This window comes from Bombina bombina, chromosome 6, assembly GCF_027579735.1.
Source record: "Bombina bombina isolate aBomBom1 chromosome 6, aBomBom1.pri, whole genome shotgun sequence".
In the NCBI taxonomy this organism is placed as follows: domain Eukaryota; kingdom Metazoa; phylum Chordata; class Amphibia; order Anura; family Bombinatoridae; genus Bombina; species Bombina bombina.
Window position 1 is genome coordinate 276,230,396 of NC_069504.1, and position 23,212 is coordinate 276,253,607.

At 35.1% G+C, this 23,212-nt stretch overlaps 1 protein-coding gene across 9 annotated transcripts in view; it reads right to left on the bottom strand.

Annotated features, from left to right (window-relative positions):
* Nucleotides 1-23,212, bottom strand: part of GRIP1 (glutamate receptor interacting protein 1) — a 920,176-nt gene that overhangs the window by 592,284 nt on the left and 304,680 nt on the right. The window contains exon 1 of one of the 9 annotated variants that reach the window (XM_053716870.1): nucleotides 4,703-5,049. The exons of the other annotated variants lie outside the window; for them this stretch is intronic. Coding sequence (XP_053572845.1) covers nucleotides 4,703-4,748 — 46 coding nt within the window. The 5' untranslated portion in view covers nucleotides 4,749-5,049. Of the gene's footprint in view, nucleotides 1-4,702; nucleotides 5,050-23,212 lie in introns of those variants that run through there. 9 annotated transcript variants of the gene reach the window in all.

Consider the following 23,212-nt stretch of genomic DNA (forward strand, 5'->3'; position numbering starts at 1 on the left):
TGGTAAATTCACGTGAATGAGCTCAATGTTATCTATATGAAACACATGAACTATTGCCCTCTAGAGGTGAAAAACTATCAAAAGGCATTTAGATTATAGGCGGCCTTCAAGGTCTAAGAAATTAGCATATGAACCTCCTAGGTTTAGCTTTCAACTAAGAATACCAAGAGAACAAAGCAAAATTTGTAATAAAAGTAAATTGAAAAGTTGTTTAAAACTGCATGCCTTATTTGAATCATGAAAGCTTTTTTGGGACTTGACTGTCCCTTTAAGTTAAAAGTTGTGACCGTGTTAACGTATTCCTCCCCCCTCCCACATACTTCAATGGATTCTTCTATGTAAAGAACATTGGAAAATGAAATATAAAGATTTCATGTCGGGTTAGCACATTTGAGAGATTGCAATCGGGTTTGTGTGCGAGTAAGGGTGCTAGTTTTTTTTCCCACTTTTCACGTTCCATTGAATTCCAAAGGGGAATACGTTAATGTGGTCGCCATGTTCTAAATAATTTTTATTAGATAGTGTTATTATGAGGGTAACTGTACATTTTAATGTATTTTTGATGTGTTTTGTGCAACTTTTAAGTCTAAGTGTTAACCAGAGCTCTGAAGTAGCGCTAACACAACACGTTAAATTCAACTGCGCTTGAGCAAAGGCGTTTACTTCCAATTCGTGCACTACTGCTGACGCATGTAAACATCCGCGATAAACCTCTTATCACTCGCGTGAAACTGTTAGTGCATCACTCATAATTTAGCCCATATTCTGCATTTATTTAGAAAATATATTGCTGAATACACATGCCTAGAATCTAGTCACTTCATTGCTCTGACAAATAGAAACTTAATCATTGTTTTCTACTTCAAGAAATGGAAATATTACATGTAAATGCCAAATTAAAGAGACAGTAAGTAACTTATGATTACAAGACATTTCTGTTGTGTTGCTATAAAATAATATATCAGCTAACTCTTAATTGTTTTAAAACAAATTAACATTATTTTCACAATTAATTTTCAATAGCCAAACTCCACCCACCATTTGTCTTGAGTTGGAGGAACCAATCAGGGCTTCAGACCACAGACAACAAAGCTAATCACTGTCATAAAGTTAGTATAAAATGCATTGTTTAGTAGTTGTTTTTATCTGATAAAGCCACTTAGGGGCAGATCTAGCAGATTTAGGGGAATATTTATCAAAGCGTCAATCTCAGTGCATTCGCCGGCGTCAATACATTCGCCAGACATCGCTGACACAAATCCACATACGATCCCCTTATTTATCCAAAAAACGTCAAAAACACGCGCGGCGAGTATTGCACAATGAGCATCAGACTGTTGTTAACTAACAGTAATCGATGTCGCGGTTATTCAGGTTTTTCCCAACTTTATTTATACCATTTCATTACTGTCCATGAACAATCACATTTTCTTTTATTTTTCATCTGTTAATGTCCAAGAAATAAATAGATGTATAGCTCTGCAAACAATATCTCATAGAAAATAAGTTTTATATTGATTTGTTATATGATACTTTCAAATAAATGAATGTGTATTTGTAATTCTAGAAGTCATGATATGCTTTTATCTCATGTTTTTGTTTTTTTATAAATGATTATTAATGCTAGAATTTGTACATATATCTTTGCACATACAGTATATATATATATATATATATATATATATATATATATATATATATATATAGCAAAGTAGAAAACAATGTTTTCTACTTTGCTACATTTCACATACTCTAGCACCCTGGTCCTTGGAGAACTGTTTGTGAGAGTGCAACTGACTCTTTTTGCCTATATATATATATATATATATATATATATATATATATATATATATATATATATATATATATATATATATATATATTTAACGATAGATACTGTATGTGTGTGTGTGTTATGTCAGAAATCTTTTGCAAACATATTTACATGTCCCTAAGTTCCTGTTTTTGTTCTAAACAATGTTGTCTGTCATATCTCTGTGTTTATTTATACCACTATATGAATTTTGTGTAAATTTATTATTATTCTGAGCAGGAATAATTGCAAATATAACGTAATCAGAGTATCATATGTATTTATTTGCAGTCAATGGATATTTTAAGAGCTGGGCCAGTTTTCTCTCTGTACATGTGTAACCCCTCCTGATTGCAATCTAGTTTTAAAAACCACCCCTACACAGGTGTTATAAAATGAGCTGGCATATAAGATGACATTTCTTACTGAAAAAGTAATTCAAGAGAAGGAAGAAATACACTGAAAATAGCCTAACAGTAAAGAGGTGATTTTAATGTTTGCTGTATCTGAATCATGACAGTTTAATGTTAGGTGGGCTATCCCTTTGAGCTATCAGTTTAAGATTATATTTAATCAAACATCAATTTGAATTTTAAAATCATTGTCTAAAAATATTACACTGTGTGTCCTAATGTCAGTATCAATGTTTATCTTTAATACTAATTTCACATATGCATACTTTCAAAGTATAATACACAATGTAACAAATAACACAAGTTCTGATGAGTGATCAATGACACAAGTATCAAGCAATTTGATAAGTTAATGATAGTTTCAAATGTATATTTAAATCAGATGGGCTGATGTCATAAATCATGTGATTATGCATATTCCAATCAAAAGTGTTTGAAAAATTCACTAGTGTGTGGGTTGTTTAGGAGTTTGCATCATAATTGGTGCGAAAAGTGTTGAGTCAAAATTGAAGCGAAGTGGAGAGTGGGACTTGCAATTACATGGCTTAAACATGGTGCACATAGATTTTTCCGAAAAAATAAAAAGGAAGTTAGCTATATTATGTTGTGTATTTATTTCGTTTTTATCTCTATCTATGATATTTTTATCTCTATCTATTAGTGCGACAATTTTGGGGCAAAACTTTGCAACACATTTTTAGAAATAATATTGTCCCCTTGCTTTGTAATGAGAGACAAAGTTGTAACGTAATCCATAAGTAGTAATGTATTTTTTATTCCTATATCTACTAGTGCACCAAATGTGGTGCAATAATATTGTTTGATTTAGAAAGGGTATACAATTTTAATAACATTTTTAATTTACTTTTATTATGTAATATACTTCATTCTCTTGCAGCATCGAACATAAGCTTTCTGTGTTTTCAGACTCCAATTGATTCCTATGGCATCCGTGGCCTCAAGGGTGGCGGATTGAAAACTAGGTACACTGCGTCGGAATAGATGCAAGCGGACATGTTAAATGTTTGATAAATTTGGAAAATGATCAAATAGGATCGAATGTGAATTCGAAACATCTGTAATAACACAAGCATTGATCTGTGTAGGACTGAGATCACAGGAGTGTATATTTCGTCACACATTTCAACATTTGACAATCTTGATGTTTTGATAACTACGGCGAATCAATCTTGCGACAAATACGATGCGGGATTCAAGTGTATTTTCAGTCAACGCTTTGATAAATATACCCCATAGCCTTGAGAAGTCAGCAGGTGCATTTCAAATTCTGAGAATTATTAATTTCACATTTTTCAGAGCTAAATTACATGAAAATTAAATAATGAAAATATATTGCAAAGTTGTTTTATTATACAGTACAGAACTAAACATTTTATATAAAAAATCCCATGGTGTTTACTTTACTGTCCTTAGCAAATACATTTACCTCCATATCACTCGTATGAATCTGCTTCCTGTTTTCTATATTTTGCCAATGCTTATTGTAATGAAAATTGCTCAATATGACAAATTCACACCTCTTTAGTATACATCTTTAATCTCATTTCACAAAAACTCAGTGGTATTGTGCTAATACCATATTCCTTCACTTATTCTATGCACCCTATGTAACACCCAATGTTCTTGTGTCCTTATGGATAAACAGCAATGCACGAGACACAAAAAGACAAAATCTTCTACAACTCCCAGGCTAGGGGATACCGGTTAGTAATGGAAATGCCTTTGTAAAACCATAATGCAGAAAAGTAAAAGCCAGATGCAAACAAATAAATATATATATATATATATATATATATATATATATATATATATATATATATATAACACAGAAATCAGCTTTTAAAGCTCTAGTTCATTACTGATAAAGGCTCCCTGATGTTGACACCAGGATAGATTCACTAATAACCTATCCAGCTTCTAAAGTGTCTCAATTCTCACCAGTACGTCATTCTAGAGACCGTTCAGTACACTGCTGAGAGATTTGTAAGCAACCTAAAACATCTGAAACGGGACAAACTGCTAATGAATCGGTTACACTGTTCTAGAGAAGAAAACATTTAACTATTTTTCAGAACACATTGATTTACATTTAAAATGTATCTATAGAAACATTAACATTAATTTATAACTGCTCCTAACTGACCTAATGCGAGGAGATAACATGTTTATAAATATAGAACACCTTGGGTTATATGACATGCTAGAGCCATTACTTTATAAAAATGAAAACTTCAATACTTAAACAACTAATACAAATAAAACATACATCTGCATAGCATTATGAGGCTTATCCTTGGTTACAATACATCATTATATATAGCTAGCATTATTTTATTTTTTTTATAGTCCCTAACTTGTGTGCTAAACATTTTGTTTCAGTAACATAACATTACACGAGGGTCTAATCCCTTCTCACTGTGATTATTCAGACTTCCATACTAAAAGGCAGACTTACCAGGATCCTTCGGGAAACTTTGATTAAGGCCACAAAGTAGGGCCATCCTTGCACCAGAATTATAGCAGCAACCAGCTAGAAACCCAAATTTTGTACAAAGGCTACTTAGTTCTTATTTGTATTAATAAAGGTCAGATGCCGGCATACTGATGTGCCTCTCCTCCATTCTTCATCTGCTTGTGCACAGCTTAGGGAAATCCACAGCTTCTTTTTTGAGGGAATATGTGTCAAATCAAATTATGGTCGCATGCTTCCAGTCCCTTTAGAAATCAGTAGAGCAGCAACATGCTTTATGTCTTGCTGTAACCCTGCTCAGAATATGGGCTGCAGAAGTAGTTTTAATTTAGCTCTTGGTCTCAGCATGCAGATAGCTGGCAGCTGTAACACATATCTATTGCTGCATTCATATTTCTCTCCTCCCCCTCTGCACACTGAACAAATGCCAGTGCAATGCAATGAATGAGCATAAAATAGATGCATATTTACTTCCTTATGATTAACATCAACCTATTAAATACGCTTAAAAGAAGCAGAGATGTTGTTTAACAATTAAGCACAATTAATAACAAACTAAAGATGCTTATTTAAATCTCTGACCCAATAAAAATGGTACCAAATTGTAGCCAAGTAACATCTGCTTTCATTGTCTTAATGCCCTCTTCTTGGCATGGTAACAAAAAGAGATGCAATACAGCTTTTCTGGGAGCAATAAAGAAACTGCATTAATTGCCGCAATGGCTAGGGACTGAACTCAACAAATTGCATCTGCTGCGACAATATTAGTGTCACCTTTATAGAAGCTGTAGTCTTTCCTTCTGCAACACGCTTTTGCTAAAACTATGTGCTAAACATATCTGAAAACCTAATTTAATCTCTATATTACCAACGTTCCAGCAGCCTCTGCACTGTGCACAGTTGCAAAAATGCAGCAACAGGGTACATTGTTATCTTGGCACCACTGAGCATGTACAAGAGTTCACAGTTTATACGAAAAACAGTCTGAGACTGGCTGATGGCTGTCACATGATACAGTGGGCAAGGAAACAGAAGACTTTTTAAATTTCTTAGAAAAAAAAGAAAATACTGATCATTTGAAATTCAGAGCTATTGCATTGTCTTTTTATTGTCCGTTTGTGGATTATGCAGTTCTACTATATTTAGCATAACTAAAGTAGCTTGTCTGTTAGAACTACTTTAGACGTAGTACTTAAATTAGTACCATTATTTCAATATCAGGTTGTATTTTTAATAAAGTTAAAGGGATATGAAACCCAAATTTTCTCTTTCATGATTCAGACTGAGCATGCAATTTTAAGCAACTTTCTAATTTACTCCTATTATCAATTTTTCTTTGTACTCTTGCTATCTTTATTTGAAAAGCAGGAATGTAAGCTTAGGAGCCAACGCATTTTTGGTTCAGAATCTGAGTAGCACTTGCTGATTGGTGGCTAAATGTAGAAAGAAGTTTTACTTTAATAATCCTTTTAACTAAAAGGATTATTTATTTTGCGAAGCATAATAAAATTCTGGATAAAACTTTACGCAAAGTGAAAAGAAAACCATAGAGCATATCTGTAAGGAATACAAAAGAAAACAGTCTTTAATTTTTATTATCATGCAGTGCTCCCCGGTTTCATGTACAACTATAGGGCAAGCCCACTGTCTCACATACTGTTTTCTTTTTGTTTTTTATAGGGCAGCTCTGCTACATTTGATGAAAATACCAATTTATTATACATCAAAGTATTTTTAAGGACTAGAACGGAGCATTTGCTTCATTGTCATCACAACTATATAACTGACAAAGCCTTTCGGGATCCTTATTTGGCAAAGGCGCAATTAGAGTTTTGTTTTTACTTGTTCCAGCCAGCTGGATGTTTGAAGTGTGTCCCCTAATGTAAATGGGCACATAAAAAGCATCACATAGACTTTATGAAGTACAACATTTCCCTCTGTTAGGGACATAAAATTTAAAATTGTACAATATTTGTTTTATAGTAAAAATATAATCTACAAAGTTGCAGTGCGTAGGGTGTCTGAGGATAATCATAGTAGTTAGTGAATATATTTAGAACAATAACCAATGTCTAATGATCCAGATTTAAAGACATTTTAAGCTTGTAAAATCCAATCACTCTATAAGTGCTGTTTCCTCTAAATAAAAAAATAAATAAAATACATATATATATATATTATAGGGTAGTGAGGCAATCACCTAGGGTTGCAAATCAGCCCAAAATAACCTGAACTAGGGGAAGTATCTTCTGGGTGGCGTTTAGTTTAGCTCCATAAAATTAACTACATCAAAAAGTTACAGGAGACACTATAGGTTACATAGAAATAGGTTAAAAAACAGGAAGCACCTAAACCAATTCAAAGACTGGGATTTTCAAATCTGTACTCAGAACTCCTTAACAGGCAAGATTTTCAGGATATCTGAAACTGGAGCACAGGTGAAATAATCAGCTGAATAGGACACTTGCTGTTACCCAAGGTAATCCTGAAAATCTGGCCTGTTAGAGAGGCCCCTGTTCTAAGGGTTCCTGTCAGAGTGACTCATAGGTACATAAACATGGGAAATCCTCTGCATAAGTGAATTAGGCAACTCCACATCATGCCCAGTGAGTTTTCATAGCAACCAAAAACAAATATAGAACAACCATATCAGCTGGGGTATTAACAAGGGGGAGGGTTAGAAATGAAGAATGAGGGGGTGTGTTTGGTTTGTCCATACTACATGATTGTATATCTAATGCATTGCTTCAACTTTAATGGGGGGAAAAGTAAATAAATATATATATATATGTCCCATCTCAGAATGCAGGCCAGGGAGATACAGAAAAGTGAGCATGTTTACAGTGCACTATAAAGACAATTCTCTCACACTTTCGTACCTGTAAGTGCACTTTAATTAAAGGGACAGTCAACACCAGAATTTTTGTTGTTTAAAAACAAAGATAATCCCTTTATTGCCCATTCACCAGTTTTGCATAACCAACACTGTTATAGAAATACACTTTTTACCTCTGTGATTACCTTGTATCTAAGCCTCTGCAAACTGCCCCCTTATTTTAGTTCTTTTGACAGGAATGCATTTTAGCCAATCAGTGCTGGGTAACTTCACGTGCATGAGCTCAATGTTATCTATATGAAACACATGAACCAATTCCCTCTAGTGGTCAAAATGCATTCATATTAGAGGCAGTCTTCAATGTCTAAGAAATTAGCATATGAACCTCCTAGAATTAGCTTTCAACTAAGAATACAAAGAGAACAAAGCAAAATTGGTGATAAAGGTAACTTGGAAAGTTGTTTAAAATTGCATTTCCTATTTAAATCATGAAAGTTTTTTTTGGGACTTGACTGTTCCTTTAAGAATACAATGTTATGCAGAAACAGGCCTATTAACTTACTGACTAAAGATAAGAGAAGCAATTCAATTTGAATAAACTTTCCATTCAAATTGCAGAAATGTTCCTGGCATGCACTAAAACCATTTTACATATTTCTTAAACACTGAATATGTCATTTACAATTGTGTTAGTTTATTCACACATATTGAAATAACACCAGTTTTTTTCATCACTACAAATATTACAGTTTGCTTTACTTGAGAAATGCCTTGACCCTTCCAGTGCTGAGACATTCGCGTCCATGAGTTCAGCTAATTTACATTTTTTTGGACGTTTTATCAACTTTCAAATGTACCTTGTTCTTTGGTATTCTTTGTTGAAAATAATATGAATATATCCTCAGCAGCAATGCACTACTTGGAACTAGCTACACGCATTTGTCTATTGTCTTTGACTCGCCATACGTGTCCAGCTAGCTCCCACTATTGCAGCTCTGGAGTTTAATCCCTTTGCACGTGTTAAACAGATAGTTAAATGCAAGCAGAAGAGCAAAAATAAAGTACCACATTACAGCATTTTCTTTATGCATTTTTTTAGCACTTTAAATTATTTTAAAACATTTATTTTGCAATGCAGATATATAGACGATTGGTACAATGTCTCTTTAATAGGCCAAGTAACTTCCTTTACGTAAATAAATATCCATATCACATGCAAAATATTAAAGAAACCATCAAAAGCTAACTCAAAGGCTTAGCTGATAGAGGAGAAATAGCACAGCTACTGCCAAGAGCAAAAGACCACAGAAGTAATAGATTTGTAATTGGTGTGGTAAATATTATACTTGATGTGTCAAAAATGAGACACTGCGTTCCAAAAAAAAATCTTTTGATAAGACAAATTACAGAAAGAAGAAAGAGAAATACTCTTGATATAAGGATGTCAGAAATGGAGATAAATTTGTCATTTCATGCACTGCATATTTAGGCATTTAAATTGACGCCACTACTGAGAAAATAACCATAAATATAGACGTGATAACAAAACTATGGAGTATTCCTATAGGGACATGAAACCCACATTTCATGATTCAGATCGAGCATGTCATTTGAAACATTTTCCAATTTATTTCTATTATCAAATGTTCTTTGTTCCCTTAGTATTCTTTGTTGAAAAGCAGGGATGCATGCAAATGCCTGTAGAACTACATGGCAGCAGTTTGCGAGTATGTTATAGCGCCTCCAAATTCCGTAGCGCTGGATCTGCAAGAGCACTAGGTGGTAGCACTTTTTCCTGCCATGTAGTACTCCAAACCTGTGAACGCTACCTACCTAGGTATCTTTTCAACAAAGATTACAATAAAAATAAAGCACATTTGATAATAGAAGTAAACTGCAAACATATTTAAAACCGTATGCTGTCTGAATCACAAAATAAATGATTAGGGTTCCATGTCCCTTTAAGTGCTTTCTGACTTTTAACCTATTTGTATGTAACCTTTAGTGTCTCCTCTAACTTTTTGGTTTAGCCAATGGCGTGGAGCTAAATCCCACCAGAGAAGACGCACAAAGTTACCTTTAGGAAAAGGCTTTACAGCCCATAGTGCAGTTTCTCTTGGGCTAATTTTCAACTCTAGTTGCCTCACTACAGTCAATTGTATTTGTCTGAATCACAAAACAAAAATGATGGGTGTCATGGAATCATGGGAGGGTCTAGTGGTCATTTCTGAATGGCTTGCAGGCATGTATGGGTGGGGCTAAGGAACAGAGGGACAGAGCTCAGAATCAGGGACAGTTGGGAGGTCTGTATCTATCTAAATATCTTTCTATCTTAGATGGCAAATATTCCTTTGTCTTGTCACAAACCACCCTCTTTGTAAAATATGACCACCTAGCGCCTCCTTGCAAGTCCTCACAGTAATAAGAGAGGCCAGGCACCAGGAGGAGGGGGAGAGGGTCTTTAGATCAATGCATTTTACAGCAAACACAGATGTTACAAAAAGAAAAAAACATTTCGGATTAACCCTGGCAATGCTGAGATACCATACCACCTTTGCTGGGTAGCTATTCCCAGTATTAACTACTCTTCGTGAGTATATCATGACAAGGGGTACACACAGTATCTGAATAATTGCAGACTTGAGTGGTGCTTCCTTTGTTCATTCTTTGTTAAAGAGATATCTAGATAGGTAACGTGCACGTCCCCAGCACATGACAGGAAATAGTGCTGCCATCTAGTGCTCTTTCTAATGCAAAACTGCTGCCATATCATGCTGCAGACACGTGCACACGCCTGAAATTACCTTCTTGCTTTTCAACAAAGGATAACAAGAAAACAAAGACAATTTGATAATAGAAATAAAATTGAAAGTTCCTTAAAAGTTCTATCTGAACCATGAAAGAAAAATTTAGATTTAGAATATAGATAACATTGTGCTCACTCCCATGGAGTTATTTAGGAGTATGCACTGATTGGCTAAACTGCATGTCTGTCAAAAACACTGACATAAGAGGCAGTCTGCAGAGACTTAGATACAAGGTAATCACAGAGGTAAAACATATATTAATATAACTGTGTTGGTTATGCAAAACTGGGGAATGGGTAATAAAGGGATTATCTATATTTTTAAACAATAACAATTCTGGTGTAGACTGTCCCTTTAAGAGCAATATGCAGAAATAGTTGCAGATGCAGATCTGAAGCCTGAAACTAAATTCCCAATGTGCTTTATAGAGAGCTCTTTTAGATGCTATTGATGTCTTTTGGCACCTGCAAAATGTGCAAATTAGACACGTCTGCAGTTTAGAATAAAAAAAAAAATTCTACCTCCTTTCCCTAATGATTAAAATCAAAGTAGAAAAGTCAAGACAGTTTAAGTCTAATTTTAATGCAAATCTCCTAAACACGGAGCGAAGTTCCAACCATTGAGGAACTAAGTATAAGATCAGAAATACTTCTTTATCCAGGGAAATACAGACATACTAGACATGGAAACAAGGATGTCAGAGCTGACTTTCAAACACTTTATAAAATTCTACTACACAAAAACTTTGAACTTGTTCTTCATCCCCAGATATCCAGCTGTGTAAGGAAGCTATGAAATATTTAATTCAGCTTTATGCTGTCATTTGAAATTCATATGCGTTCTTCATCAACTAGTCTATTGTAAGCCACAGATTTATGGTGCAAATGATTCTGCTTTAACAAAAAACATCATGGATATTTCAGTAACAAGCACTTTAACCAGACAATAAATTAGAAATTATAAAACCCCAAATTTTTCTTTGCATGATTCAGATAGAGCATAACATTTTAACCAAGTTTCCCAATTTATTTATATGATCAAATTGTCTTTTTTTTTTTATATATCCTTTGTTGAAAAGCTGGAAGGTACGTTTAGGAGTGTGCATGTGTCCTGTGTTTATCAGTTATCAGGAAACCTAACAAAATGTTCAGTTTTGGGGAACCTTCATTTACCAGTTTCAAAAGCTTTGCTGGGAGCAGGAAATAATGTGAGCAGGTCAGGTAGGAAGTCGATTTGTGTCATGCAGGAAACATAATCAGAAGAAAGGGGTTGGGGCTTTGATTACAGTTCTTGGGTGTCAGAACGAGCCATTTGACGGTGCCACTTATAGCTTTAGTGAATACATTAATGTCTATAATACTCACCCACATACACAGTAAAGACCCATTTATCAAGTCAAGGGTGACGGCTACAGAACCCACCTGCCTATGGCCAGACAAGTGGGCAGCATCTTCAGCCTGCATTTATCATTTCACAAGCCAACCATAAGCAAGCATACAGGCGTATATGCTGCCATCACTGTCTGAATCTTCATCTAGAGTATTACTGGGGCTTAGGAATGCAATTCAGACTACTTGGTTAACACTTTTGTTGGAATTGAAATCATTGTAAAAGAATAAAATCCTCTAACAAAATAGGTCAGTTTATTTTTACACTGGAATGTTCATTTAATTTAGAAACATAGGGAATATAAGAACAGACTTAGAAACCTTTATTTCTACATAATTAAAAGATTTTGACTTTTTTTTATGTTACATGAATTGATTTTACTATCTCTTTGCCCTCTGATGGCAAGTCTGGTCTAGTAAGCTATATATATTCTAGCAAAGCATCCATCAATATCAAAATCATTGTAACATGGTCTCTGCAAGAAACTTATTAGCCATCAACCTGTCAGGGAAAGGTTCAGAGATGTGATTTAAAAGATTAGCGCCTACACATTCTGTTCTTAGGCACACAAAGTTCTCAAGTTGTTTTGCCTTAAAGGTTTTCATTCTGCATTTAAACATCAATTATTGAACTTAACATGTATGTTACATAGCAACGTGTTTACGGCTAATTTATGCCAATGGAATTTTGATGGCTTTAAAAGGACATAAATATCAAATTTAAAAGTTAACACTGCTTCAGTTATAATTTTTAAAGTGTACTACAGGGTCGTGTGACTGCTGATTGGCTCTGCTCGGGACAATGAGTTCTCTGTGGTGCCCAAGCGGTACCCGTTGTAGGCGGGTTAAACACATAGACTTGCAGAAAAGTACTGCTACAATTACATGCTCTAACAAATTAGAGCATGAACATTTTGCTTTATAATATGTCTTAAATGTTCCAAATTACTGGATAACTTGTAAAAATAAAAAACATAATTCATGCATAATTTTTTTTCATGGTGATGAGAGTCCACGATCCATTGTAACTCATATCTATGTATTCATGGTAACTCAGTCTGACATATAGCCAAGCAAAAGAGGTAGGAAAAGAAATACGAGCAAAATAATAAGAGCAGACAAAAAAAATATGTGAGCAAAAAAATAAACAAATGCCAAAAAAATAATAATACAGGGTTGGGTCTCATGGACTCTCACCATCATGAAAGAAATTAAGTAAGGTTCTTTTATACAGGTGGTGAGAGACAATAATTCATTACTCCTGGGAACTAATGCCAAGCTGTGGAGTCCTTGAGTAATGAGAAATAAGGGCGGGATAAAACATAACATCTTTATTCTTCACCTTCCTCCAGTGGAGGCAAAGACAAGATGGAGTTACCATTGAGATAGGAATGGTTTTATAGAGCCCTTGGGAATTTTTACCTCCTTCTAGTGGCAGGGAAGAGTAATTCCCAGGAGTAACGGATCGTGGACACTCACCACCTGTATGAAAGAAATAATAATGTAGTAAAATGACAGAAGCACCCAGTCCTGCAAAAGAAATACATTCGCCTATTACATTCCAAGAGGAATTTCTTTTTTGAAACCTGCTGGCTTCAAGCGCCTGTTATACTGAATAAGTCAATAATGTTAAATTGACCTCCTGAAAGAGCACAATGGAAAGGTGCATTAAGTACATCTTTCAAAGATCAAGGCACTTGTCACTCATAATATACTTTCGTAAAGAATGGATGATCGTTTGAAAACCTAAAAATTACTTCTGCAGTTGCACTAGAAGGATTTTGAACAGAAAACTGGTAAAATATCCAATTTCCCAAAGTTAAAGGAGTTAGTGGCGATCTAACCTGGATGATGGGATATTTTGTTATTCTGAGCAAAGACAACACCAACATTTATAAGTATCAGTCTAATGGTCTTTAGTAAATGTGCATTTAACCCTGTTTAGTAGCAGCAGTGCATTTCTGTTCCGGAGCAGGACAGCTGGATCTGGCGAGATAACTACAAGCAGCATATGCATGTAGTCACCAATCACCAGCTGTTTCCTTCTCAGAACTAACTTGGCAGTGCTCCTACAGTGGGAGGTTAACTATGTGCATACCTCCAAAAATTTATGGTTGTTTCTCCAAAACTCATGAGGTTAAAAAGTCCCTGTCTTGATTTTGTGGGTGGGATCATGAGCGTATGGTGAGCATTTTTTGGTTGGTTGGTGGGTGTGTCTGAGTGGTCCACATGTATGTGTGTATTATCTTATCTTTTGACAGACTTGCATTTTTAGCCAATCAATGCTGACTCCTAGGAGCTTCACGTGCCTGAGCTCAATGTTATCTATGTGAAACACATGAAATAACGCCCTCCAGTGTTGAAAAACTGTCAAAATGCTTTCAGATTAGAGGCTGCCTTCAGGGTCTAAGGAATTAGCATATGAACCTCCTAGGTTTAGCTTTCAGCTAAGAATACCAAGAGAACAAAGCAAAATTGGTAATAAAACTAAATTGGAAAGTTGTTTAAAATTACATGCCCTATTTAAATCATGAAAGTTTTTTTTTTACTTGACTGTCCATTTAAATAAATTCATTTTTTTACATAGAGACAGACAGGTGACAGTTTTGGTCAGCTTTTTACAATTATGCTGTATCACTTTCAAGTGATTTAGCATATGGGCATTACATCTCTTTAAAAGGACATGAAACCCAAATATTTATATCAATTTTAGACAACTTTCCAATTTACTTCTATTATCTAATTTGCTTCATTCTTTTGATATATTTTTTTTTATTGAGAAGCATATCTAAATATGCTCAGTAGCTGTTGATTGGTGGCTGCACATAGATGCCTCATGTTATTGGCTCACAAATGTGCATTCATATTTCTTCAACAAAGGACACCCAAAGAATGAAGCAAATTAAAAATTAGATAATAGAAGTAAATTGGAATGTTGTTTAAAATTGTATTCTCTATCAGAATAATAACATAAAAAAATGTTGGTTAAATTTCCCTTTAAATGTTTATGTTATGCACTTGGAGATCATATAGTAGGTCCAGAGATTATTTAGTGGAGCGGAGGATGCTAGTAAACTTGGAATGATGTGGTAAGTGCAGGGGGAGGGTGCTTGCAGTTTGAGTTTATTGCTATGTAGATTTTGGGGGGCTGGTTCAGTCAGGATGTATTGCTGTGAAGGGGGTGTCTGAGAGTATCATATGATCTATACTTTAAAGCACTAGCATCTATGTTTAAACCATCAGTACTCTGTTTTAGCCTCTCTTGCGTGTGATGTAAGAACTTTATTACATACAAGGTTTGTTCTACATGTCGAAAAAATAAATAAAATAGAAGCAGAAATAGTATCTTTATTAGTTAAATGAAAACCTCTACAGTAATTTGAAGTTACCACCTCTCCAAAAATGTTGCTACTACTAATTGTAATAGAATGTTGCTTTATCTTATCTTATGGCTAATATTGTACCCAACATTCTCTACACCAAGTAACCAAAATAATGCTGCACAGACTTCTGACTAATACTTGTGATTATATTGATGCATTACAACGTTGTCAGAAGGGATATACTGCATTTGTCAAGACTCACGTTTTATCTGCTGAAGGAGGCGCTTCCAAAGGGTGAAAATAAATAGTCATTAAAAGATATAGAATTGGGATATGTAGCCATTAATTGTCAAATACTATAAGCACACATTCTATAAAGTCTTCCGTCACCCTTATACTTATGTGAGTATGGATTGACAATTTTTTTTAAAAAAAAGTATTTGCCTGATATGCAGTGGGAAATAATTCTAATATTTAAACAACTGCATTTTTTTTATGGTTTTCTTTTGCTGTTTGACATAAAAAGATTGGAATTTAAGGTTTTCAAAACTGTAGCGCAGCTTATGGGTCAAATAAGATTTTTTTTTTTCTCAAATCAAGGTTTACTGAGGACAGATTTTGGATTCACTTTCCTAGAGAGAAATAAAACAAAAATCATCAAAAATAGATGTGAACATGACACAAGCTCAAAGATATAATGATTTCTAATGCTGTTTTTCACAGTACCTATGGAGAACCATAATGCGCTTATTTTTATGAGAAGTTTGCATTCTCCAAAGGTGCAAAAATTTGATAAATTGGTAACTGGGCGTAATGCTAAGGCGGACTGGACTCTAGGAAATGCAACTAAAATTAGTCAATGTAACCCCTTTTTTAGGCGCACCAGTGCGAACGAAGTGAGAGGACTATATAGTCGGACTTGCCCAATTTTAGGCGCAATTTTCTTTAAAGGGATATGAAACCCAATTTTTTTTCTTTCATGATTCAGATAGAGCATGCCAATTTAAACAACTTTCTAATATACTCCTGTTATAAATTTTAAAAGCAGGAATGTAGCCACCAATCAGCAAGCACTACCCACATCCTAATCCAAAAATGGGATGGCTCCTAAGCTTACATTCCTGCTTTTCAAATAAAGATACCAAGAGAATGAAGACTAATTAATAATAGGAGTAAATTAGAAAGTTGCTTAAAAAAGCATACTCTATCTGAATCATTAAAGAAAAAATGTGCGTTTCATATCCCTTTAATAATAAATCAGGGAATTTAGTCGTATGCAGATTTATAGGTGAGATTTTAGGAGAATTGCTTTGATAAATCCTGCTCAAATGACGGGTTAGTTCCGTAGGCGATGGAATGTAGCAACATAATTGAGAGAAGAGTACAGGACCATGTGTAGATACCAACTGGGACATATCCACTTCCCGTTTTTGTCATTTGGGCTATAGTGCAAAAAAACAGAATACAATGAAGGACAATCCCATAATTTTACTGCACGGCTCCAGTGTTTTTGTTTAAAATAAAATGAAACATTAGATCAGAGCTTTCCAAACTTTTCATGTTGGTGACACACTTTTTAGACCTACATCATTTTGCGACACAGTAATTCAGTTGTACTAGCAAAAAGGAGGTTAAACTAACTTGTTTTAAAAGATACGGACACATACATAAATTATATAATAACAAAATGCATTTACAAGTAACAGTATGTATGTGCAAGAATTAAAAAAGTTTAATAACACCAATAGCTACTTACTATTTTAATGGGATGTATGAGGTTGATGGGATGAACACAGTTTCGGAATATTTGGTGGAATATTAGATAAAGACACTCGCATTTCATCATCAAGCATTTTTAAGCTTCCACTTCATATCCATATATCAAGAGCAGGAGCAGCAATGCACTATTGGGAGCTAGTTGCAAAAAAATCCCACTGACTTCTGACTTCAGCTCAGCATTAAAGTTGCCACCTTCAGAGCTCTGTGAGTCCGACTGACTACTGCCCGCGCTGCAAACACACTGCTATCCCACTCACTGGCTACACTTGCAGTCACGAGCCAATTAAGGAAACTACACGTGCAGTCAGGAGCCAATGTGCCGCCAAATCCGCCAATGGTAATAGTTTCAGTTCCCACTGAGCTGTGCCAATTGGTTAAGATGATCTGTGACCCACTAGGTATCAATCACATGTTAACCATGTGATATGCGTAGCAGGCAGGTGGAAAGTCAGAAACTAAAAAACAATTAAAAAAAAAAAAATTATAAAAAATTGTGCTGAAGCAGGGACACACCTACACACTGCTGCCGACACACTAGTGTGTCCCGACACACAGTTTGGAAAGCACTGCATTAGATTATAAATAGCTAAAGTCATGAAGAGATTAAATCATCTATTTAGAAACAAGCAAACTTTATATTTACTGGATAACTTCTCTAGACTATAGCAGAATGTTCACATTATACCTGTAATAAAACCAGAGCTTTCCTACTTCATTAATACACTTCAGAAAGTAAATAGTGATACGTGGGTGGTTTTTAAAATAGCAGGAAAATAAGAGCATGACACAGCAAAGCAAAAGGAAATCAAAATCTTATTGACAACAAACACGAAAGACCTTCTATAACTGTAGTTCTGGCCTTGCCCGCTACATGATAGAAATCTCGTCACCATTCCTATGCAGGTTATTTTTCCATTTGGCTGTAAAGAGATATATGCAGGAAATAATACAGAGCAATTGTGAGTATCTGTTCACATACCGAGAGATATTAAAGACATAGTATGTAGAATTGCACTCAATTAGATAGTCATTAAAGTGTCAGTAAATGAAGGTGTGTTACGGCTCATATATAGTTACACTGAAATCTTATGAGCACAAACAGATAAAAATAATTGTAAATCATATTTGTAAAAATAAAGTTATATATATTTCAAATTACCCAAAACGCTCATTATATAAATGAAATCTCGCCGCCCATCGAGCCGATCCTGCAGTGGGAGTGTAATCTAGGCTCACAGTCCGTCCCATGGTAAGAGCTAATCATGCCACTAGTAACTCCCATTTATGCTCATTCACAGTCTATTTCCAGGCAAGTGATTCTCGCCGTAAATTCAAACTGAGCATGCGCAATACCTGCACTAGAGCGTAATGCTAGCGTCCCTGTGGAGCTTGATTTTGCGCATGCCCAGTATGTCTCCAACAAGCCCTGTCAATCATGAAACGCGCGCCCTTGACACTCAAGGAGCTGTGCGGTCGATTCATAGGGGATAGGTTAGGAAGATGCAGCTTCCAAAAAAAAAAAAACAACATTACCAGCATTGGGCGGTCAGCGTTCAGAACATGAAAGTGAGTTTCGTTAAGATTTTAATAACAATCTACAATGTTTGCAAAGGTGATATACAGCTAGATCGTTATATTTGCATGTGGAATTTAGAAATATTTAGCGAAAAAAGCTAGATTTACTGTCCCTTTAAAGGTTACAAAACATGATGAGTTCATTTTAAAGAGCATTAAATGGATTAAATATTTTTTAAGTCTACTTTTTCTCAAAACGATTTTACATATATATATATATATATATACACACACATACATACAGGGGTCAAGTCCTACAAAATAAAGTGTGGTAACTCACCCAGACTTCCCTCCCCCAATACAATTAATATTGTTTTATATACCCACACACTTATATGTATATAATCTATACACTTTGGTCAATGAAAGCAAATTAAAACCAATGAAGGGTTGAATGGTTGCCTTTGGGCCTGAGACTCATCCTCTGTCACAGAGTCTCACCCACTTAAGGTGCAATAGTCTTCTTTCTGCTGAGGGGAACTAAATTACCCCAAACAAGTCACACAGAAATGTAAGCACATTGCAGGGTTATCACACAGCATGACCACTGACAGGCTTGCATGTAGTGTATTGGAGGAAGTGCTACTGCCCATTACTAGAGGATCTGACTATCCCTCTAATCAGACTGTACTCCAGCTACTCCCAGCAGCAGCAGTGTTTACTGAACCAGTTCTGTTCTCTGTCCAGGGGGAACTTAGTTTTCCCTGCAAAAATAGTGCAGGAACTCCGTTCCCATGCGTTCCCGCTCGACTTGACCCCTGTATGTGTATATATATATATATATATATATATATATATATATATACTGTATATATTTTTTTTTTTTTTAAATAAGCACTCACTGGACTTCAGCCAACAGTGACAACAACTGTGTTCTTTATTGTGACGTTTCGAGGCACAAACAGTCCCTTCCTTTTTATGTTTACTTAGATAGAACATATTTTTTCTACTAAAAGGAGCACTGTTTCATAGCCCTTTAAAACTGATATGTTATTCTGAAGCAACACAACATAAATGTCTTGGAATTACAAGGTGTTTACTGTTGTTTAACTCATGAGTTAAGGCACAAAGAGGAACAAAATGGTTGATACACGCCAGATGGCTAAGATATGAGTACCACTCATTGACATCGTCAAGTAGAGAGGATTGTAAAGAAACACTGGCATATCCTCAAATTAGACCCATTAACAAGGGAAATACTAAATTCAGCTATATGTTATCTATAAGAGAACACAAAGTATGAAAATGTTGTCTTTGCCAAGCGCCTTTAATAGATCAGAACAAACTAAAAAACAAACATGCTATTGCTGTAAGGTATATAGACATAGTAATAAAAGATTCAGCAGGGGAGGAATATCATGTAAAAGAAGTTATTAGGTGTATGAACACGGAAGTAATATACTTAATAGTGTTCATTTAGACTTAATATGTAGGGGAAACAACTAGGACTTTACAAGAAATAAATTTAACAAAATCTATAAGAAATCAAAAAGGGTAACACAGAAAATATATAATGATTTCAGAACAGTACATCTTAGAAATAACAAATGCTTTAAATTTTGAGGTATTCGGAAAACAGATTGGACAGGAGGTGATTTTTATGGCATAAGACTGCTGTGAAAAAGGCAAGCTGGTGCAGACATCCCAACCTGCAAAAATTAATTTCAGGGAGGTGGCTTCTCCTGCTACTGCGCCTCTACCCCCCCCCCTCCCAGTTATATATTGGACACCTTGAAACCCTAAATAAGACAGAGATTTATCATTAAAGTAGCTTCCCACTAAAGTCACATAAAAAAGTAGCTTTCTTGCACAACCACAACCACAACCACATACAATAAACCTATTTTCCAGTGATCGTACGCTTGTTGAATGCTCAAATATTTTAGAATACGAAGTTTAATTACGTGCAGTAAATAAGGTAGTATTTGTGTTTTATTTTATTAGAATCAAGGGGGGGGGGGGCATTTTGGTTACTGATGCATGCTTTAAGGATTCTATAACGTCCCAGCAACTAAAGGCATTCCTTAAAGAAACACTTTTCCGGATTTGGGCCACATTGGATCATGGTACTTGGAGTTTCAGGGAGATTGCATTCCATTTGCTGGCATCAGGGAGCCGCTATTACAATCAAGGAGACTCCCTGAACTTCAGGGAGACTTGGGATGTCTGCTGGTGTCATTCTTTATCATTGTACATAAATTGTGACATACAAATACAAATCTTCAAGGCTAGGTTGAACTTTTATGATTTACTTATATTATCAAATTTTGCACATTCTTTTTATATAAACAGTTTTTGAGGCACCAGCTCCCACTGAGCATGTGCACAATTTTATAAAGTATACATATACTAGTCTGTGATTGGCTGATGGCTGTCACAAGATACAGGGGCTGGCAAATGTGGAAAATAATAAATTTGCCAGAAAAAGAATCCTCTGCTTATTTGAAATTCAGAGTAAGTGTTATTGCATTGTCTTTTTATTATGCACATGCTAATTATGTAATTCTATTGTATTTAGTGGTCCTTTAAGTGTGGAAGCAGCAAAACTGGAGAACTTTTAATAAAACATCACTACAGATACTTGAGGATCCTCGTTTCTGTTTACTTTGCAGTTTTCATTAAAGGGACATTATACACTAGACTTTTCTTTGCATAAATGTTTTGTAGATGATCCATTTATATAGCCCATACAGTTTTGTTTTTTTTAAATAGATAGTTTTGCTTATTTTTAAATAACATTGCTCTGATTTTCAGACTCCTAACCAAGCCCCAAGGTTTTAGGAGAATACCGACGTATGCCTACTCCAGCTTGCTTCTGTTTGTGTAATATGTATTTTAATATGTAAAGGAAGGGGGGAGTGTCTGATATTTCCCTCTTGCAGTGGGTGTTCCAGTAACCTTTTAAACAGAGCTAAACTGGAAGCTTCTAAGTAAGTTTTTAAACGGTTTAATATTGGATTTTTATATCACTATCTGCACACATTATTCTTTATAGTATTGTCTATTACATGCAGATATGAAAATTGGTGTATACTGTCCCTTTAACCTCCAAAGATCTATTTCTGATCTTTCCAAACCTAATATATATATATATATATATATATATATATATATATATATATATATATAAATATAAAATTTCCTACAAAAAGACACATGAAGACAAATACATTGAATCAGGCAAGAAAATGGCTTCTTAGTGCTGAAAACATGTTTAAAAACAAACAAACAGAACAAACCCCGATATTGCTTTCCACTCAACCAACTTAAAATCCATGGCCCTTCCTTAATTACATCACTGCAAAGGGTAACCCCTTTAACCGATGCTTGATGTATGCTACGACCATTATGTTGTCAGACTATGGTATGATGCTGAAAGGGTCAACACAAACATACTTTTTCCCCCAGAAATGCCATGTGTATCGCAAAGACTTCATGAGAGTTTCTACCTAGCGCCAAATAGAATTAGGCTATACCCTCCACTGTATATGCATGAATATTTTACCATTGGAATAAAATTTTAAAAAAATCCTATTCATCTAAATTACAGTGGCAAATAAAAGAGAAAAGAATGGTTTAAAAAAAAAAATTGGATGCGAGAAGTAGAAATTGTAGAGGTGGCAAAATAGAGGGAAAAGGAGCTAGAAAATCAAATGGAAGAGGGGACAAAGAGGTAGAGAGGAGACTCACAAACAAGGAAGGTAGACAACTGGAGTCATAAATGTAGGTGGGACAAATCATAAAGCTGATAATGATTGCCCAAGAAACAGGAATAAGGGTAGACTAATGAAGAACTATAAATGTAGCTGGGACAAATCATAAAGCTAATAATGATTGCCCAAGAAACAGGAATAAGGGTAGACTAATGAAGAACTATAAATGTAGCTGGGACAAATCATAAAGCTGATAATGATTGCCCAAGAAACAGGAATAAGGGTAGACTAATGAAGAACTATAAATGTAGCTGGGACAAATCATAAAGCTAATAATGATTGCCCAAGAAACAGGAATAAGGGTAGACTAATGAAGAACTATAAATGTAGCTGGGACAAATCATAAAGCTGATAATGATTGCCCAAGAAACAGGAATAAGGGTAGACTAATGAAGAACTATAAATGTAGGTGGGACAAATCATAACGCTAATAATGATTGCCCAAGAAACAGGAATAAGGGTAGACTAATGAAGAACTATAAATGTAGCTGGGACAAATCATAACGCTAATAATGATTGCCCAAGAAACAGGAATAAGGGTAGACTAATGAAGAACTATAAATGTAGCTGGGACAAATCATAACGCTAATAATGAATGTTTGCAGCAGAAGGGAGTATAACTTGTTAGCGGATTCCTAACTGTTAGCGGATTCTTTCATAGCCAACTCCTGGGGGTAGATTTATTAAGCAGCGAATGCTGCATTCTACGCCCATCATTTCAGGCAAACCTGAAATGGAAGTTAAGATGCAGCGGTCTCCTTAAAGGGACACTGAACCCAAATTTTTTCTTTTGTGATTCAGATAGAGCATGACATTTTAAACAACTTTCTAATTTATTCCTATTATCAAATGTTATTTATTCTCTTGGTATCTTTATTTGAAATGCAAGAATGTAAGTTTAGATGCCGGCCCATTTTTAGTGAACAACCTAGGTTGTCCTTGCTGATTGGTGGATAAATTAATCCACCAATCACAAACTGCTGTCCAGAGTTCTGAACCAAGAAAAAAAGCTTGGATGGCTTCTTTTTATATAAAGATAGCAAGAGAACGAAGAAACATTGATAAGAGGAGTAA